Source organism: Protopterus annectens, chromosome 2.part1 (genome assembly GCF_019279795.1).
Source record: "Protopterus annectens isolate FY-2018-M chromosome 2.part1, PAN1.0, whole genome shotgun sequence".
Taxonomy (NCBI): Eukaryota; Metazoa; Chordata; order Ceratodontiformes; family Protopteridae; genus Protopterus; species Protopterus annectens.
Window position 1 is genome coordinate 412,699,600 of NC_056729.1, and position 21,379 is coordinate 412,720,978.

Below are 21,379 nucleotides of genomic sequence, written 5' to 3' on the forward strand. Positions count from 1 at the left end.
CCTGCATAGTTCCTTCTTGTTGAGGGTCTGCGGGCCTCAAGGATAATGTCTTTAACCCTTTGGGATAAATCTGGGTTAGTTGCTCTTATGTAATGTTCCAGGCAGTCAGCTGCAGAGTTTTCAGGGTTGGATGCAGGGTGTTGTAGCCGCTCTGAGTTAACAGCAAAGGAATCAGGGGTAGTGTCCACATTTTCCCCCCGAGACATGCTCCTCAGTAATGGGTACCAATGTTGTCTTGGCCAGTCTGGAGCTATCAGAATGATCCTTGGACGCTCCTCTTTGATTTTCAATAGCACCTTGTGCATCAAAGGAAGAGGTGGGAATGCATATGCTGTCAGGCCTTTCCAACTGAAGGATAGAGAGTCCACCTTCCAAGCAAGTGGGTGGTACGTCCTTGTGCAGAATTTCTTGAGCTGGTGATTGAGTGGGGATGCGAATAGGTCTATTTGTGGTAGTCCCCATTTCCTTGTGATGAACTTGAAGATGTCCGGGTGTAGCATCCGAGGTAGTTCTGCTTAATATGTCTGCTAGGATGTTTTCTTTTCCCGGTACAAAAATTGCTTGTAACTGAATGTTGTAGCTCAGAGCCATATTCCATAGGTCCAGTGCCATCCGGCATAGAGGGTATGAATGAGTGCCTCCCTGTTTGTTGATGTACCACATGACTGTGGTGTTGTCTGTCCTTATCATCAACTGTCCTTCTTGGAGGAATGGTCTGAAATTCTGGATTGCTAGTTTTACTGCCAGCATTTCCTTTTGATTTATGTGCAGGTGCAGCTGATCTGGAGTCCATAAGCCTTGTATGCACTTGTCCGGCATGTGGGCCCCCCAACCGAGGTCTGAGGCGTCCGTTGTGATGGTTTGGCTTGGTTGAATGCTGTGGAAGGGCAAACCTGGGTTTGACTGGCATGCCTGAGCCCACCATAGGAACTCTTGTTTTAGGCATGGGATTAGTGGTATTTCGGTTTCTAGGCTGTGCCTGTGTTGAGACCATAAATTCTTCAGGTACCACTGTAGCTTTCTCATATGCAGTCTGGCATGAGGGACCAGGATTATGCAGGATGCCATGAAGCCCAAGGCCTGCAGTACTTTCCTTGCTGTTAGTTTGTTCTGCTTTGTTAATGCCAAGAAGTAGAGAGGAAGTTGTTCTTGTTTTTCTGCAGTTAGGAATGCCATCTGTTTTACTGTGTCCAATTCTGCACCTAAGAAGGTTATTCTTTGGGATGGTATCAGTCTTGATTTTTTTATATTGACTGTATATCCCAGTGCTTGCAATATGCAAATGACTCTTTGTAAGTCTTCTGTTAGCTTGTTTTTGTTGTCCGCTTGTATCAGGCAGTCGTCCAGGTATGGATATATTTGGATTCCCTGAAGCCTGCAGTGAGCGATTACTGATGCCAGGCATTTCGTAAACACTCTGGGCGCAGTAGATAAGCCAAAGGGCAATGCTGAGAATTGATAATGCTCTGATCCTGCAAGAAATCTGAGGTATCTTCTGCAATTTGGTCGTATGGGGACGTGCAGGTATGCCTCCTTGAGATCTAGAGTCACCAGCCAATACTCCTTGCCCAGCATGGGAAGAAGTTGCTGTAGGGTCAGCATTTTGAATTTTGGAACAATGATGAATGTGTTTAAAGCGGACAGGTCGAGAATAGGCCTCCAAGTTTTCTCTTTTCTTGGTACCAGGAATAGTCTGGAGTAAAATCCCTTTCCTTGTTCCATAGATGGTACCCTTTCCACAGCTCTCATCTTTGCTAATTGAGCTATTTGTTTTAGAGCTTCTGTCTTTTGATTTGGTGGTAGGTTTGGCATTCCTCTTTTTCCTGGTAAAGTATGGAAATGAAACCTGTAGCCTTGGTCTATAGTTTGCAAAATCCACTTCTCTTGTGATGTAGTGCCAGTTTTTTGAAAATAAGGCTAACTTTCCACCTAAGGGTGCTGCTATTTGTTCCCTGGTAGGCGGTGCCAGAGCCAAGTCACTGTGATTGTCCTGTTGCAGTGGTAGTAGTTGTGTCTGTGCCTCGCTGGTTGTTACCTTGCCACTGGCGTCCCCTGTAGGCACCTCCTCTGGATTGATTTCTGCCTCTTGAACGCCTATTCCTGCCTCTCTGTTTTAGAGGAGTCTGGAAAGGACCAATTTTTGGAAGGCCAGTTCCTGCTAAACCTTGGAGGCTGAACCTGTAAGAAATCTTTCACTGTTTGTACAGATTTTGCCTTCTCTTCCATTTTCTTCAGTACCTGCTGAGCAGGAGAACCAAATAAACTGACCTTATCCATAGGAGCATCTAATAGTTTTGCTTTAACATGATCCGGCAAGACCTGTTCTTTCAACCATGCATGCCTTCTTATAACTGTGCCAGTCATGGCTGATCTAAAGGAAGCCTCCAGTGAATCATAGCCACATTTTAAAGAATGGTTACTAACCTGCTGAATGTTATGCACCATTTCTAGAACATATTTCTTATCTAAAGAATCATCAGAGGACAGTTTCTTAGTTAACTGATCAAGCATAAACTCCTGGTATTGGATCATATGAAACTGACAGTTCAATGCCCTAGCTGAGAGAGTAGCAGAGGTGTATACTTTTTTACCCCATCTCTCTAAGGACCTGGATTCCCTTTCAGAGGGGAGAGGGTTTTTAACTGAGGTCGAAGCTACTGCCTTAGGCCCCTGGGAGATAGTCTCGGGATCTGCAAAAGGAGCCTTGTATAAATGGTGATGTGTGTCCGGGACCCTGTAGAACCGATCAGGCTTAGCAGGGGCTGGAGGCAAAGTATCAGGAGCAGTGCAAGCATCATTAAATGCATCATCTACAACAGGAAGGACTGGAGATATAGCTAAAGGCCTATGTTGTGGTAAATGCAAAAAAGTCCTAAGCCTTTTCCTTGAATCTGAGAAATCTTGCCCCTGCCATTGGAATTGCTCTCTCATGGCCTGTAAGGTTTCCCCAAAGGAAAATTCCTCTGGTGGAGAGGCAGAAGGAATAGATTCCTCAGCATCGGAGTCTTCATAAGTTGAAAAAGGAGCCTCTGGATGGTCTGTATTGTCTGTATCATCAGAAGAATCATCTGAGGACACTGGCTCAGGGGCCTCTGCTCTAGGTCTCTTTTCTAGAAGGTTGAGAGGCCCTGTCTGGATGAGGTTGGGATCCCCTTATTAAAGATATGAGATCCTCTGCCAGAGTGAGCATTTGGGAACTGGAACTGGGCCTGTGAGAGGGGGGCTTAACAGGCACAGACTTAGAGGTTTTGGCTGCTTTAGCCCTGGCAAAGGCCTTTATGGACATGGCTGCAGGCGGCCTAGCAGCACCACGTGCAGGGGTTGAAACATCCAAAGGGATGGTGTCCGATAATTCTTGTGAAACCACAGTAGTAGGTTGAATTTCAGAGGCAGATTCAACCAGGTTAGAAGGGGCCTCGGTAGTAGTCATGGATTCGGCTGAAGATAGAACCGTTTGCTCGGTTTCGGCCGAAACAGAGACACTCGCGGTTTGCTTAACTGCGGTTTCGGCCGAAACCGCGGACCGCGAGTGTCGGTCCTTTTCTTTGCGTTTCTTAACAACTTGTGAAGTCGGAGGATCCGACGGCATTATGTACGCAAAATCTGAGCCGAAAAACTGTTCAGCAAACTCCGACCGAAGTCTAAGTGTCCGTCGGTTGAAAGAAGCACAGGCTAAACAAGCTGCTACGTCGTGGTCTGGGCCTAAACAAGGTAAGCAGTAAGAGTGGAAATCTTTATGAGGTATTTGTTTCCCACAAGTTAAACAGTTATTCACTTTTTCTAACATCGGCTGAGGCAAGAAAGAGTCCCCAACGGGGTACTTAGCTTTTTAGAAGTCTTCGAAGTAGTATTCGGTAGTAGTCATCTCTGGATCTGACCGACCGGCACTTGCGAACAGCTTCTGCTTCGGGCGCCACGTGGCAAGAAAGACTGAGGAAAATGGCATCGGCTGATGCCTTTATACCCGAAGAACTGCAGCTATGACGTCGGGTGAAGTGCGACACCAGCCGAGGCCAGACCCAGACTTCGGAATCCGGCCGACCGAAGGGCTGCCTGACGACAGGACAACCCATTTGTAAGGACTGCAGATGCATCCTTGAAGGACATCCAAGAGTTCTTTTCTCATCAGTCTCAGACTTCAGCAAAAGTCCAGGAAATTTAATAGACACGCTCCACTTTCTCCAGTTTCAGGAATACCTTTTACAAGGAGTCCAGAAGGCACCCTAGAAAGACAGCTCTGAGCATTAATCAAAAATTACCTGATTGCTGATCAAACAGCACAGATCTACTAAGTTTCTCATCCATTTAAGAAACTCCAGACACGTCTGGAAAGACTGCAAAGATAAGTTTCCTAAACAAGGAAATTGCGAATACCTGCAGTCTATAACACCACTACAGCTAGACATTCTGACCATTCAGAGCAGTAGATGATCCAAAGGTATGTAACCCAGACAGAAAACCTTAGGAACTTTCTAAACTATAAGGATATGGGAATGTGATAAGCATCTTTCAAGTCTAGTGTTGCCAAAAATTCTTTACTGAGGAATAAGAGGAAGCAGATGTTGCAGTCGGTTTACCATTAAAATGTTGCTGTGCAATTGCATGGCTATGAAGTATTCGAACAGATGTTCAAATACTTCATATGTGTGCAGGTTACATGAGCGAACATCATATTTGCAAATGGACTGTGCATTTGCAAACATGTTCACTCATGTAAAGGGATCGTAGTACAGTGCGGTTAGGGAAATACATCCCTTTCCTCACTGTAGTGCGATCTTGGAGTTGGAATATTAAGTTGGCGGGGTGCAGGGGGGCTTGCCCCCCTGCATAAATGGGATGTTGGGTGTAGGGATTAGGGAGTTACGGTAAGGGTGGCATTGTTAATGCCGTAAAGTATCGACATTTTCGGCATTAGCGTTTTTTTGACAATAGGGCCATTCGGTTAGTTGCGGTTTCGTACAAGACTGTTTCGTACCTTTTTTTTTTTTTTTTTTTTAAACTTTCGACATATTGATAGTAAACTGTTGCAGTCAACATTTTCAATTTCTGGACCTTGACAGGTATGTTGACGAAGGAAAGAACTGAGCACAGGTCTCCAAGACAGTTTTTTTGGTACCAGAAAAAAAACACTGAAAAAAATATTTTGCCCGTCTGAGCTGGCAGCACTGGATTTAAACCACAAGGGTAAGCAACTGCTTGAGGACTAGAGAAAACAGTTTGGGTTGGTAGGGGATTTCAAGAAAAGGAGGTAGGCTCTCCCAATGTCATTTGAGACTTTCTTGAACAAGTTTTAGAACCAATCAACTGTGACAACCTTTTTCAGCGAAACAGGGAATGAACAGCCTGGCTATGGGACAGATTTAAAGTAGCAGCAGTGAGGGGGATGCTGTAAAAAAGAGAGTCACTTACTACTGGCAGACTGTCCCTTTTTATGAAGGTTCCTTTATTCTGTTTTGATCCCTCCTGATACTTTTTCTTAAACTCTGCTTACCAGACAGGATTGTTTTTTTTTCCTTCAAAAACAGAAAAAGTAGATGGTTAAGAGGTACTGGAAAAGGATGGTTGAAAAATCTTTGTAACCCCCTAAATAGAAGCTGCCCTCTTCCAAATTGTTTGAGGACTTTGGCAGAAGAAGCCCCAAAGAGAACTTCTATCGACAAGAAAGGAAAACATTTTTGATTTTGCATCCTCGAATATGTCGGGGTAAAAAATATCAACACCTCAAAGAACAGTTGTGTAAAATCTTACTACAACCATAGATGTCCTCTTCCATGTTGCAGTATTCTTAGTGTGGGATTCTCTTCCTCAGGTAACCCAAACGTCAGCTTCTATACAAAAGCTGAAGCCTGGTTGCTTGCTGTAGGTGCACGAGACATCACATGTAGGGCCATAAACCAGGGACCTTAAATGTGACATCTGCATGCACAGACCTCAGAACTTAATTTTGCCCAGTTGGACAGTGAAGTAGAGAGAGCCAAATGATGTCAACAAGTGTGAAGTGCCATTTCCTGGCTAGTCTGACCATAGTCTAAAAGGTGCCCCAGGGTGCCTTTTAGACAAGTCAATAAGAAAGAAGGGGGATAGGTGTGGGGAAGGAATACTGCAACATGGAAGAGAAGGACATCTTATGGTTACGGTAAGATTTTACACAACTACTCTATGTCCTTCTATTCCGATGTTGCAGTATTCTTATTGTGGGAGAGTGCCACAACTTAGGAAGGAGGATGGGTGGAGGTAGATGTAGCGGATTCCAGAAAGCCCTGTAGGATTGCCGAGCAAACCCTGCCCTAGCTCTGGAGACATGGTCCAATTTGTAGTGTCTGGCAAGGGTATGTACAGTGGACCAGGTGGCTGCCTCCAGAATGGAGGCTGTGTCCAGGCATTTGAGGAAGGCTCTGGAGGAGGCCACGGTTCTGAAAGAGCGAGCTCTTACCCCCTGAAGCAGGTCCTTACCATGGTAGGAGTAGCAGAAGATGATTTTTTTTTCTGATCCAGCAGGACATGGTTTGTTTGGAGACTGCTTTGCCAGGGCCCTGTGGTGGAAGGATACAAAGAGTCGGTTGGATTTTCTGGACTTAGTTTTGTCTAAATAAAACCTTAGTTGTCTGTGCACATCCAGTGAATTGAGTATCCTCTCACTGCCATTAGTAGGAGATGGGAAGAAGGTGGGCAAGTGAATGGATTGGTTTAAGGACAGTTCATTGACCACCTTTGGCATGAAATAAGGGCTGGTGCACAGGGTCATCTTGTCCTTGTGGAAGATAGTGTAGGGTGAGAGCAGGCCATGAGATCTAGTAACTCTGACACCATTCTAGCAGAGTTAAGGGCCACTAGCAGTACAGTCTTCCTGTGCACATTTGGATCGTTGCAGTACTGCCTGGCTCAAAGGGAGGCAGTATGATTTTTTTCCAGAATGAACTTTAGGTCACAAGGAGGTAGGACTGGCTTTCTTGGTGGTTTGAGGTGCAAGACCCCTTTCAGGAATAATTTAACATCCAGCCTGGCTAGTAGAGGGGGTTCTAGGGGTAAGCAGGCAGATATTACAGATACATGGACTTTCACTGAGGAGTATGAAAGGCCAGTCTTGATAAGTTCACACACAAATAAGGACTAGAGGGATATCCGCTTGAAAGGGATCCCTGTGCCTATTGGAGACACCACTTGGAGAATCTTTCTCATTTTGACATGCAGTATCGCTTTGCAGTAGGTTTCCTTGCCTCATTCAGGACAGAAAGCACGTCATCAGTAGTGGTGTCTGAAGGGAATTAAAAGTTCATCACCCAGAGTGTGTTAGACCAAACACCTCCAAGTGTGGGTGAATGAGTGATCCGTTCTGATGTATGAGTAGGTCTGCCTTGTGGGGTAACTTGTGATGATTGCCCTTGGGGAGTGAAAGTAGCAGGGGGATCCAGTGCTGCCTTGGTCAATAAGGAGTCACCAGCAAGATTTTTGGTTTGTCCTTCCTGATCTTCAGGACGACCTTTTGAATGAGAGGGAAGGGTGGAAATGTATGTAGAAACCATCCCTTCCACAGAATGTTGGTGTCCACCGTCCAGGCAAGTGGAGAGTGGTCCTTGGTGCATAATTTTTTCAATAGTCTGTTCTGGGGGGAGGCAAACAAATCTTCCTGAGGTGTGCCACATTGGTGGACAATGTCTAGAAAGGTTTCCCTGGTCAGTATCCACTCATGTTGTAGAAAGGATCTGCCGAGAACATCAGCTTGTTTTGTTGGCTGTCCTGGGAAGTGACGTATGCTGCCTGCAGGGATAAGTTGTTTCTGGAGGCAAGGTCCCAAACTTGGATGTTATCCGGCAAAGGAGGGAGGACTTGGTCCCTCCTTTTTTGTTGAAGTACCACATGACTGTGGTATTGTCTGAAGACTTGAAGGGTGCCTGGTTGCAGGACTGGGAGAAAAGCTTTCAGGGCCAAAAGGACTGCTGTCATTTCACTCAGATATAAGTTTCTTTTGCAGGGTAGGTTGCCAGGTCTCTTGTACCATGAAATCCTTCATGGTAGCACCCATCCTAGGTCTGATGCATCTGTATGCATGTACTGAGTTGGAGTTGGGGGGTTGAAGTGGAAGGCCCTGGGTTCATTTAGATTTGTTGTATCCACCACCTTAGTTCTGCTTAAACTCTACAGGGTGTTTGTGTTGGGACCACACATTCTTCAAGTACCACTACAGTTTTCTCATATGCATTCTGGCCAAAGGCAGCATAGGGATGGTGGCTCCCATTAGTCCCAGGACCCGTAAAAATTGTCTTTCAGATATCTTCTGAACCTGCAGAAGGTCTTGGAAGTGGGTAGAGGGGGACAGAACTTTGTCCTAAGGGAGGAAAGCCTGCATCAGGTCTGTTCTGATCCTGTATCCCAGAAAGATTTTGTCCTGAGGGGTTAGGGATGTTGAAGGTGAACTGGCCTTGTAGCAGTGAAATGGTGAACTGCAGATGTTTTGTAGTGTGTCCTCTCTTTCTGCCATAATGAGGATGTCATTTAGGTAGGGGTAAATCTGAACACCTTTGGTTCTGCAAAAGGCTATAGCTGGGGCCAGGCATTTTGTGAATACCCTGGGTGCAGTAGACAAACCAAAGAGCAAGGCCGCAAAACTGAAACTGAGAAGAGGGCCCAGTGAAACGCAAGTATTTATCTGAAAGAGGCCTAACTATATATCCCCATAAAACCCTCCCACAGAAGTGTGTGGCCATAAATGCCTGGGCTGGCAATAGTGGAAGAAGGTTTTGTAGGGATAACATTCTGAATGATGGAATTTGGGAAGAGGTTTAGAAGGGACAGATCCAGAAATGGCCTTCAAGGGCCCATCTTTTCTGGGACAAGAAATAATCTTGACTAAAAGCATTTTCCTTTCTGTACTGGAGGGACAGGTTCTATAGTTCTGTGGTTCAGATGATCCTGTATGACCTGAGGAATAAAGTGTAGTTGATTTTTTTTTGGGGGGGGGGGGAGTGGGGGGGGGTGGAATGCCACTTGTACGGGGCTTTTCTTTCCAAAAGAGGAAATATCCCCCGTACTTATTGCTAGCACCCAGCAGTCTGAGGTGATGGATCCCCAAAGGGGTAGGCAGTGGGACAGGTGGGCTGACAAGGGGAGGTGGGCAAGGCAGTTACACATTGTTGGAGCCATTTCCGTCATGAAAGGGCAGCCTCTGAATAGGCTGTGAGGTGGCTGGCCTGGAAGTGGTCTGCCTCCTGGTTCTTTTTCTATGCCTGGAAGAGGATGGAGTTGCAGAGTAGGGGGGGGGTCCTCCTGGCAAAGATATTCTTAGGCTAATTTCTGTATTTAGGAATGGGGGACACCAGCAGGTGCTTGACGTCTTGAAGCTTTTTACTTTTCTCCTGAAGGTTTTTAAAGAGGTCTGTAGACTGTTTACCGAACAGGAGGTTGTGGTCTAGAGGGGCATCAATAATTTTAGACAAAGTCCTCTGTTAGGGGTTGAAGGTGTAGCCATGAGTATTAGCATAGTTCTGATGCAGAAACAGTGGAACTTGCAGAAGCCTCTGCTGCATCATAACTGCATCTAATAACATTTTCAGCCACTTGAGAAGCTAGGGACAGTTTTGATGCTACCTCTGTTTTGCTAGGGCAGTCCGGCAAGGATGACAGGAGGGTTGAAGCCTGGGATACAAGGTCCAAAACATTTTATCATATGGGTTTGGGTAGTGGATACCTCGGAAGGCTGAAGTGGAGAAGGTATAAACCCTTCTTGCCTATCCTGTCCATGTTTTTAGTCTGTCAGTAGGCAAAAGAGACTATGAAGGAATCAGTCTTGAATGCTTGTCAGGGGATACAACAATCACTGCGGGGTCTGCCAGAGATGGTTTTACAAGGAATTTTCGGTCATCTGGTACTTTATAGAAACTGTCAGGTCTCTTAGGAGCAGGAGGTTGCGAGTCTGGGTATTCTGATGCTGAAGAGAATGCATCAAGGTAGGCAGGTATAACTGGTAGAATGGCTGAAGGGGAGAGTTTCCACTTGAAATAAAGCATTTCTCGAGTTTGTCATTTGGGTACTGTCCCATTTAAAACATTCTTTCATCTTTGTGATGGTCTCCCCAAAGGCGATATCCGCTGATGGAAAGTCCCCTTCTATGGATTCAACATGGGAATAACATTTTAGTGAAGCAATTTGAGATGAAGTAATGGACTCATCAGAAGATCAGTAGTAAGCCTCCTGTTCTTCCCCTTCATGGGAAGTGGAAAGGTGGACAGAAGCTGAGGCAGGCCTAGGGCTGAGAACAGGAATGATGGAAAGTGAAAAGGCCGTGGGCGTAAGGGCCATGAAGGCCTGCAAACAGCGAGTGAAAGATTGCCAGTATGGAACTCCCTCTGTGGGGAGGTAGGTGTTTAGTTTTCTGCTTCCTTTTTAGAGTAGCAGTCCTAGGAGAAAGCCTGGTTTTCAGGGACCTGGATTTAAGCTTGGTCTACAGGTAGTGGCATCCCAATCGTTCTGGCGTCGTCTGGTTCCCCCTTGACATCGGTAAGGACCGACATCTTGAGCTGTCTCAGTGGACATGCCGGCCGTTACTTCCGAAGCAACTTCGAGGGGAGTCTAAGTAGACTGCTCTATCGAATGTCCCTCAACTAAATCGGAAGCTGGCAGGATGTCCGATGGTGGAGCAGTAAAGGTACTAGGCCTTGGAACCTTGGCCTTTTTCCGTGGTGGTTCTGCCGGGGCGGCCGACTTTGGATCCTTCGAGTGCTAGCTTTTTAAGCCTCCGGTTTTCTATATACAGATTACGGGCGGCCAGACTGCTTTGGAGGGTCTTTGGTACAAAGGATTGGCAAATAGGGCAAGAGGTATAGTAGTGTTCTCAGTCTAAGCAGAAAATGCAGCGGTCATGCGTATCCTTATGCGGAATCTGGTGCCAGCATTGGCATTTACCTTTCTTGGCAGACATCCGCTATCGGGCGGAGATAGCAAATCAACTGCGAGTAAATGAAACAAAATCGCCAATGGGGTAACTTAGCTTTAGAAGGATTCAAAGTAGAGGAATGAAGCAATCGATGTGATAGTAGACTGCAGCTGAAAAGTTCATGCAGATGTCATATTTAAGGTCCCTGGTTTATCGCCCTACGCATGATGTCCCATGCATCTACAGCAACCAGGCTTAAGCTTTTGTATAGGAGCCGACATTCGGGTCGCCCGAGGTGGAGAATCAGACACTTAATACTGCAACATATAAATAGAAGGATATCAGTAGTAGCTGCCCCGGAAACAAATACTTTTTAAGCCATGTTCAGTCAGAGAAACATATGACAACCAAATTCAAATAATCCCTGCTATCAGCAGGGGGTAAAGAAGCAAAAAACCTGACAGTCAAAACAAGTTATCATTTCAACATACAAGCCTGGCAATTTAGAATTCTAAAAGCCTACTGCTTTACAAAAATACAATTACCAAATCTATCAAAGGCTTTCACGTCTTTGTCAAAAGAGGAAGGACTAGCATTTACCAAATGTTTAGCAGCTGGACTAGAAGTAGAAATAGCTGCAGTATCAGACTTAGGATGAGCCAATGAATACTTTTATGACAGGGGATCCCCATTCTTAAAACAGTCTGAAACTTTACATTGTACAGACTGCCTCAAATACTGACAACACATGATTAACAGGTGCATTTATTGGATCATCAACTTGAATCTGGTCATATTTCCTCAAAGAGGGAGGATTTAACTTGCTCCCATTGAAAGAGCTTATTCATTCTTGATATAGTTTCCGGGAAAAATCCCCCCCCACAGACAATTCTGCAGAAGTTTTACTCAGAAATTATTACAAGATGCTACATCTTCTCTATCATCCAACAGCAAAATCTCTGTTAGATGGCGCTTCTGTTTTTACATCCATTGACATTTCCTAAAAGTTTTAATCCTGTAATAACTTCGGCCAAGATTTTTTTTTGGGGGGGGGGGATCAACAGCAAGAGTGTTAAGCAAACCAGTTTCTACTTCCTTCTAGGAATGTCCCTTGAAGGAGACTGACTAAAAGGATGGTACCTCACCCCATGGAATAGGTCCCCTCGCTCAGCTAACACAGGGATGCACTCCACTTGGAAACGTCCATGACAGAAGAAACCGTCTCTTCCATACCCATGAAGGACACATGAAATGATGCAGAGGATGTGGCTAGCCCCTGCTCAATAGTTGCTGAAAGACTACACAGGATTCCAGGGAAAAAAAGTGAGTGGTCTAAAGGCACACCCAATGGCCACAGTAGCCACCCACCAGTAGCTGAGGCAGTCTGTGCCTGAAACTAGGCAACATCTCTTCTTGATTTGTTTTTCTTAGTCACTGAAAAAGTAGTGACAGATACTGTTAACTTGTTCCATTCTACAAGCACAGAATGATGCCTGAACCATTGAATGCAGTACTGGAAGGAGTCAATAAAACCTTTTTGTCAAAGTAAACACACTTCCACTCCCCTTGCAATACGCAAGTCCCAGTATAATACAAGCCTCACAAAATGGCACAATTCTCCCCAGAAAATGTGCCCAAATCATTAAGCCCTGTCCAGACAGCCAGAGTTGATCACAGGTTCTGATAAAGTACTAAAATCAGTGCTGTTGTCAGTGGTAAATGACGTGGCATAATTTTAATTAAAATATAAAAGAAAGCGGAAGGAAACCCCCCCCCCCCCAAAAGGTAGTTGTCTAAATCAAAGAAAGCAGACCATCTAACCTCAAGCCCGATATGAATTTCTCAAAGGAAGCATGAAAGCATGGATGTATTTTGACATCCAGGCTGCTGTTTCCTCCACTTTCAGCTTGAAACAGCAGCCTGGGTGACTCTGTGGAGAGAGCCAAAGGTTTTGAAAGACTGCCCAGTTGTTATATCCTTGGCAGGCTACAACCCATATAGCTACAGACTACTTCACAAGTGATTCATTAACACTTCAACCACATTAACAATTTACCCAGACACACTTCGGATGAGGGTTTTAGTTTACCAGCTGTACATTTAATAGCACTTCACAGATTCCAGCAAGGCAGGGATAAGGTACAACTCTGCATGCAATGATCAACATGACTGTCATACAGGTGAAGAAATTCCCTTCACAAACAATGCAATATCGGAACATGGAGAAATTGCGGGACATCAAAGTTATGTGACAAGGACAAAAGTGAAATGAAGACATAACAGTACTATTGGGGCTTCCTGCCATTAACTACATCAAGGTGACTAGACAAGGGGAAAGAAAATTTAATACAAGACTGTTAACATTGCAGGGTGGAACTTTCTTTTAGATGACCCACATGTCACTGTTAAACTACTCAAATGTATTCCTAACCCATGAGGAGAACTTCTGAACTGTTCAACAAACTTGCAGACTCTGCCTATGTAAAAGTAGATCCCCAGAAGATGGCACAGTCTCTCAAGGGCAGACACTTACTTGGTAGACTCCTGACACCTCTACATTAACAGAAGTGTTTGCAATGGCAAACTCACTTTAGGGATTCACAGCAAAAGTATGTACTTGAGGGGAAAAAAAAAGTTTGTGAAAACATGTCAAGGAATAATGGACCAAAAGCAGTCATTTACTTTATTTATTAAAAAAAAAAAAAAAAAAAGTAACTTACCTGGCATCTGGAAAGGGCTTCCAGGATCAGAACTAGCAGGAGAATGAGGATAGGTGCTGCTGCTCCCTGGAGAATTAGGATAACTACTGTTGGGCGAGTGAGGGAAAGGATGACTGTTGGGCTGCTGGAAAGAATCTGGAAAAGTGGCATTATGTGGCATATGAGGTTCATTTTGTCCCATGTTGCGGAACTGCGCCAAAAGGCTGTGTTGAGGGTTAAACTCACTGTGCCTAGGAACCAACACTGGAGGAAGAACTGGAAAAGGAGAGAAAGAGACTTACTACAAAACAAATTTAACTACACAAGCTTTTAATAAGCATTTCATCATCTTCTAGATTGTGAAACATTCTACCACATGCAAAACAAAAGGGTTTGAAGCTGTGAAAGGTAGTAATCAAAATAAAAACAGTGATCAAGGCTATTACACAAACATATGCACACTGTAGGAAACATGCAATGCAAAAAATGCTATTTAAGCACTTCGCTTTTATACTTTCCACGTAAAATCCAAATACTGAAATCTAAACAGACTGCCTCCACAAAACACATCTCCCTTTCAGTCTCTATGCCTTACACAGAGCCATCTCAAAAAAGATTAAAGGGCTAGCTAGGCACACAAAATCTAGTTAGTAACCTGTCCCATGTGTTTTACAAAATGTACACCTGTTTTAAAGAATGTACATAAGCTTAACCCAAAAAACATTCCCCAAGTTTAGTGTTCTAGTAGAATGGATGAAGCCCCTTCCATAGTTAAGCAGTCTTCCAAGTCTGTTGATGAGCACAGCATGTAGTATAAAATCAGCACTCTCAAGATTCTCATTTGACTTCAGTTTAGTGAAATTAACAGCATCCATTTTAAATGTTCAACTTGAATGCTTTACAGAGTGTGTGTTTTAATTACTCCAACAGCTCTCAGAACAGGATTGTGAAAAATGTTTCACTCAATTACAATTGCAAAGGAGAGCTTCTCTTGTTAGTATGTTCAAAAGGAGGTTATTAGGCTAGCAGCTCGACACAGCATCTATAAGCCTATCCATGTTAATCTTGGGTTGCCCGGTTTGTACAAGCATTTCTCCCAATACTTTCCTGCCTCTAGGATGGGAGCTCTCCTTGCTCTACTGCTAACTAAATGAAATGGCTATTCATATTTCCTCCTATCACACAAACATCAAACTTGCTCATCACTAAAACTAGGACTGCTGACCAGAAATGCATTGAGATACTAGTGTGTGCATGTGTGTGTGTGTGGGGGGGGGGGGGGTGTGTCAGGGTTTTTGTCTTGCTTTACTGTAACTGTGCAGTCTAAATTACAATTCAGAAAACTGTGGAGACAGCGCACTGGAGGGTTTACCAGATGAAAAATGATTAAACCATCTCACAGCATCTACACAGTGATGTGTAGAAGAACCAGTGAAACAGAAGTAAGCTATCATATCCCCTTAAGTGGTGACATTTCAGAGCCACTTATGATTTCAGCAGTTGCACCACAGTTTTACTTCATAAAACGTTCTCTAAAATGTCAATTATGCAAGAAGTTAAACTGACTGACGTATCAGGTTTGTCTATTAGATCAGTTTGACTCACATCTGCCCACAACCTTTGTAATAATGGGGAGGAGCTTCAAGCTAGTCAGCCCCAGTACGGTCTCTACAAGCACATAATGGTCAAGTTTTCCTGTTGCATATACATAAATTTCCATACCAAAGACTAGAAATATTGCGCTCCTCTTACTCCATGTGAAGGGGGCGGACGTTTTAGGTGGAGAAATCAATTTTACTTTTGATGACTCTTAGTCCACTAAACAGATGACCCATTTTAAAGTGAACCTGGCATATCCACATTGACTAGGGGCAACATGGTCAGGAGAGGGGAAATGGTTTCCTGTGAGAAGTGGAAAACATCCTCCATGGAAGATAACTGATGGCTGGGTCTTGCAGAAGCAAATAGACACAGACTACGTTCAAGGAAAATTGCTTACCTACTCAAATCTTTCAACATCTTATTGATATTCCAGACAAAAATGAAGGTAGAAACTCCAACTGGTCCAAAATAATACTGCTGATGTAATGCTGTAAAATGAAAGTTGTATGAAAGCATATGGACCAAGGAAGGAGGCAGAATACGCTTAAAATCTACAAAAGGGGAGATGACAGAAATGCTGTTCCTGAGAAGGAGCTGGAGAGTCATCCAGAAGCAGTAGCAGTCAAACCTAGGGAGTAGCCACACTACAGCAGCCAGGGACTGGTTGATGTTTCAAAGACTGAAGCATGTGGATTGAGACAAACAGTGCAAGTCGTCCTGAAGAGCTTCTACAAGCAAGACTCAAAAAGCAAAATATAGAGGTTTGCTTAAGTGGACACAATTGGATCATGAATATAATTATGGAAAAGTAATGACCTTCATATCTAAAGTAATCAAACATGCTCACTTAAAATTTAAAGGAGACTAATCCCAGCTAAACATCTTGGGGTGACATCAGGACAGAATACCAGAGAACTGTGGTTTCAAAAGAAGACCTTGGGAGCACATCTTTTACAAAACACCAAGCTGACGAGTGGGCCATAGCTTTACCTGGAATGGCTCTGTTACTAGAGACATAACCAAAGGTAATTCAGTCACCTGGTCAATGCAACTTCAGATACTTATTGGGCAGATCTGTCAGATGCAAAAGGAGTTGAAGAGCTGTTTTCTTTTCTTTGTAGGCAAGATCTTGGTCATCTGTCATTAAAGCAGTGTAGTTTGTATTCACCTTTGAATACTGTGGAAAGAAAACTGACAAAATATATTAATATTTCAAGTGGTGACGCTACCCAAGTATAAAAGCTGGGTTGGTACCAAAGAAACCCTATTTCTATGAAAGATTAGGTAAAGAAAAAATGACAAGAGCCGGCAAATCTGAGACATTACTTGTTGATGAAAGCAACACGAATCACTTGTAATGAGTGGACATTTCTGGCAATTAAAAAAATACATCTCTTTTCTACTTCATTGTTGCCAGATGGGATTCATGCATACTCAAGACATTTTATTAACATTGAAGGACTTCGGTTTTGAACAAAGTCTTGGACAAACATTTCTTCCCTGAAAAAAATAGACTACTTTTGTTTAGGCCATTTTTTCAAAGTTCATCAGCTGCAGAATCTTCTCACTTCTGAAAGTTTTTCACAAAGTTATGTACTTATCATAGCATTCCATCTGCGTTATCCATTTTCATTCCTCAATTGTTGGGTTGGGATCCATTCTTCAGATCAGACTCTACATTTACTAAAGCTTGGGGTAACCGAAATGCTCTCAAGCTCCTCCATAACTCATTATGCACCAACCCCTATATCTGGAGCTCAATATTAAGAACAGTGGGGTCCTTGCATCTCATTCTTCTAGAAGTCTATTACAAGGGTTGGGGGATGGTGAGCAGGAAGTTGAGGACGAATGAAAATTGACAACACGGAACGTTATGGTAAGTACATAACTTTATCTGATGTCAATTTCTATTCTATCCTCAACTGCTTGGACAGAGTCCCCAGCTACCTAAAATCTCAGGTGGACTCTAAGGAAGGGTATTCCTGAGCACAGCCGAGCCAAAGGCTGCTCTTCCCCTCAAGAGCAGATCCAGTTTACAAGTTCATAGTTAAGTACTAGGCTATTTGCCCGAGGGCATCTATAAGCCTAGCCAGAATGTGTTGGCTTTTGCTGCCCCCTAAGATTAGTTCCCTGTGCCATTAGTTCTCCCTGTGCCTCTGTCCAGCAGTGCCACTGCAGTGACAAAGGGGTAAATTTTCTGCTTCCCATCCACTCGTCAAGGTGTCTCCTGAAGAGAGTTAGTGAGGAGCTATGCCTAATGTAGATTGGAATCCTGTACCAAAGCATGGGGAGTCTCTGGGACAGGAATCTATCCCTCCAGCACATCCTATTTATCATTGTGGTGAGGTTTAGATCTCACGGGGATTAGTTTTTTTTTTTTTAGGTGGAGCATGTCCATCAATTCTGAGCTGGATATGGCCTTGTATGTCAGGCAGAGATCACCTCTGAGTAAGTGGTATGCAAACCCAGTACAGCTGGAGTTTCTTCAGTCAGGCTGCATAGGGCATCTGAGGCCAGTAATCCTCTTGGTGAAGTACTTCTGTGGTCTTTCCAGCTGCTGCAGGTGTCTTGCAAGGTACATCCCAAATAGGGTGTTGTACTCTATGATGGGTCTAACGAGTGATGAGTAGAGGGGCACAATAACCTATTTTGTTCTAGATGCAAACCCTTTTGTGATTAGGTGGGCCACATAGGATTTTCTAACCACCTTGGCAACAGGATTATAAAATGAGAGATAACCATCTACTTGGGTCCCCAGATCCCTTATTACATTTTCTGTATTTAGGGGACTACCATGTATGTGGTAGTTCGCGGGTACTTACGTTTTTTCCAAAGAGGATGACTATGCACTTTTTGGCATTTAGCTTGAGGCCATGATTTTGACACCAGGTATCCATCTCAGTGAGACCTTCCTGGAGGATGTCTGTATCAGCAAGAGAGTCATTTATGGCCCCCAGTTTGCAGTAGTCTGCGAACCTGGTCAGCCATAGTCCTCTTGTGTTTGCCTGTACCTCTGAGAAGTATATATCGAATAGGAGGGGTCCCAGGACTGAGCCCTGGGGGACGCTACTTGTAACCGGTTTAGAGTCAGACCTAGAGCCTGCAACTCTCACCATGTGGGCTCTATCTGTGAGCCAACTGACAACCAATCTCATGACGCAGGGGGGTTTATGTTCAGGCTGGTGAGCTCCTCTATAATACCAGAATGGGGAATGGTGTCGAAAGCCTTGGTGAGGTCTACGTAGGCTGCGTGGACCTCTTTTCCCTTGTCTAAAGCCTTGGTAATGGTCTCAAATAAGTCCACCAGGTTTAGCAGGCATGATCTGCCCTAAAAGCCAAACTGGGTATGGTCCAATGTTTGGAGGTTCCCAATATCTATGTTAATGAGTTCCATGATGATGTGCTCCATAGCCTTGCAGACCAGGCTAGCCAGGCTTATAGGGCGATAGTTCCCGGGGTCCATTGTGGCTCCACCTTTGTGGAGCGGGATAACTGTTGCACTGTACCACTTTATGGGTACATAGCCCATAGAGAGGCTGAGTTTGAACAGTATGTTTAGGTGAGGGGTTAGTTCATTTTGGAGCTCGTGGAAGACAGCCTGGGACACCATCCGTTTCCATTGAAGCTGCGTTTTTGGCTTTGGATAGGGCTGTTTTAACCTGCGTCAGTGATTGCCGGGGATCTACATTCTTCTGGTATGGTTATGGGCCCTTTAGGGGGTGAAAGGGGGTTTGAAGTTTGCATTAAACCTGCCAGAATGTTGGCAATATCAGTCGGTTCAGTGTATTTTGTGCTATTCTGCACTAACTCGGAGCAGATCTGAGAATTTCCACTTAGGTTCTTGACATAGCTAAAGAACGCTTTGTGGTTATCTTTGGAGTCCTTGGCAATTTTTCTTTCGAAGCTAGCCTTGGATGATTTTAAGAGGGATCATAGTTTCTTGCTGATACTGATCAGGGATGTCTTTCCTTCTTGGGATTTTACTCTTTTCTGTACTAGTTTCCTCCTCCTATTTATAAGCTTGCTTTATGGCAGAGGTCCACAAGTCTGGTTTCCTTTTCTTGGAGGAGTGCGCATTGGCTTTGCTTGGGATAGCACGATCCATGCATTCTTGCAGGTGCTCAGAGTGCCTCTGTAAGGGATTCAGCAGCTTGGACAGCATTGTCCTTTAGCATGGTGGCTGTGAACCTTTCCACCTCGGTCTTAAGTAACATGAAGTTTGCTTTTGAAAAGTTTTTCATGGTGGTTTCCTTGAATGGGGGGGGGGGGGGTGTGGATATCCAGAGTGATTAGTCTATGGTCTGATCAAACCAGCGAGGGGTTGACCTCCAGTGTGGAACACCGGTCGCCCATGTTGGTGATGATGAGGTCCAATGTTGCCACCTCTGGTGGGGGAATGTTAACCAGTTGCTCCAGGACGTTCGAGTTTATAAATTCTAGGAAGCGTTGGGCAAGGGAGTTAGTACTTGAGCAATTCTCCCAGTTAATATTTGGGTAACTGAAATCACCCAATATTAGGGCATTTGGTAGGACTTTCATATTTTCCAGTGTCTCCAAAAATGCAGACTGGGTGGTCCTGTGTCATGGTGGGTGATCTGTAGCAAGACAATTTGAATTGCAGTTTTGCCCATTGTTAGTTGCACATGGATGATCTCAGAGGCATCGTGCTGCACCACTAACCTGGAGGTGTGGGTATACTTGATGACTATGGATACACCCCCACCTTTTGTGTTTCGGTCCAGGTTCTGTGGGCAAAAAGTATGGTACGAGTTATAGTCTGGTAGTGCTGTGGTGCTCTCTGGAGCCTTAAACTAGGTTTCTGTTACTGCACAGATATCAATGTTCTCCATACTAAGGAGTCAATAGAGTGCATGCATTTGGAGTTTAGACTTCTTGTGTTGAGCAGCATTACCCTCAGTTTTTGGTTACTTGTGCTATTTATGGTGGTGGGTTGGTCGTTTGAGTCTTGCTTAAAAAGGCACTATGGGGGCAGCAAAAGCCTTGGGCAGTATTTGAAAGCCTAAGGGTGATAGGTGCAAGCCATCTCTTGTGAAGAAACGTGGCTTGTCGAGCATGGCATTCCAGGCGGACAGATACTGGATCCCCTTTGAGTGACACCAAAAATAGTTAAAATTGATAATTTTTCCTTTATACTGTGGCATTATTCTTGGTGAGGGCAGGATGTTACTCAGGGTCATACCGGTCTGGGCTACGTGATCAGAGAGCTCTTCCATGTCTCTCCATATAATCCAAGGAGGTACGTCTCAGGTCATTCACACCAACATGGACAATGACAGTCATATTTGTACTTGTTCTGGAGCGAACTGAGTGCTTGTGTTATGTGGCAGATCCTGGCGCCTGACAGGCAGGTAACTGTAACCTTGTCCAGCCTAGTTAGTGGGATATCAGTGTGCCCGACTATAGAGTCGCCTATTAACAGTGTGTTGGGTATGTTATTTTGCCTTAAAGGCTGTGACTGTGTGGCACTGATTATGTGAAGTATTTGTTTCATGGTTTGTGATGGGGTGTGGAGGTTGCTTGGATGTCTGCTCTGGAGATCTCTGTTGCTTTTACATATTTTTATTTAGAGCCTCTGAGTATGTTTTTGTGTATTTATGTGTTATTTGCCAGTGTTGGTTTATTAGGTCTATGTGAGACTGGTGGTGTGTTGCAAGTGTTGCCCTTCTCCTCGACTGTCAGTTCCAGTCCTGGGTTGAGAGCGCTTTGCCTCCAGGTTGGCTGTATAATTGCATCTCTCGCATATAACAGTGTTTGGTGGTGGGCGGAGAGGGCTGTCTGTGTACATGAGGCAGTTGCAACATTGCCATAAAATGCCAAGACTCACAAGTTGGACTGGAGAATACACCTGAAACTGTCCTTTGGACATGCCTGAATATGTAAAGTGAGCTGTTTTACTGATTGACTGGTAGGGACGAATAGATAGCCTTGTACTTCTGGACAGTATAGGGGGGGGGGGTGTAGTGCTAGGGTTAATTAGTGCTTGCTAATAAGTTTGGAGCAAGTCCTGGGCTGTGAAATTAATGGTTTGAGTGCCTAAGTTGAAGGTTTGTCTAGTTCCAAGGGACAAATTGAAGAGTAGACTTCGGGGAGCTGGGAATAGTTTACCCCTAGCTAACCAGCACGCAGATGCGTTTTTTATAGCACGGAAATGAAAGATAGAAATTAGCCCAAAATGCCCAATAAACTA

The 21,379-nt window shown here is 44.3% G+C and overlaps 1 protein-coding gene across 3 annotated transcripts in view; it reads right to left on the minus strand.

The window, feature by feature from the left end:
• Positions 1–21,379, minus strand: part of SMAD1 (SMAD family member 1) — a 1,397,665-nt gene that overhangs the window by 700,992 nt on the left and 675,294 nt on the right. For all 3 annotated transcript variants that reach the window (XM_044062225.1, XM_044062222.1, XM_044062224.1), the window contains one exon: positions 13,591–13,845. In XM_044062225.1, the coding sequence (XP_043918160.1) occupies positions 13,591–13,845 (255 nt within the window). The remainder of the gene's footprint in view (positions 1–13,590; positions 13,846–21,379) is intronic.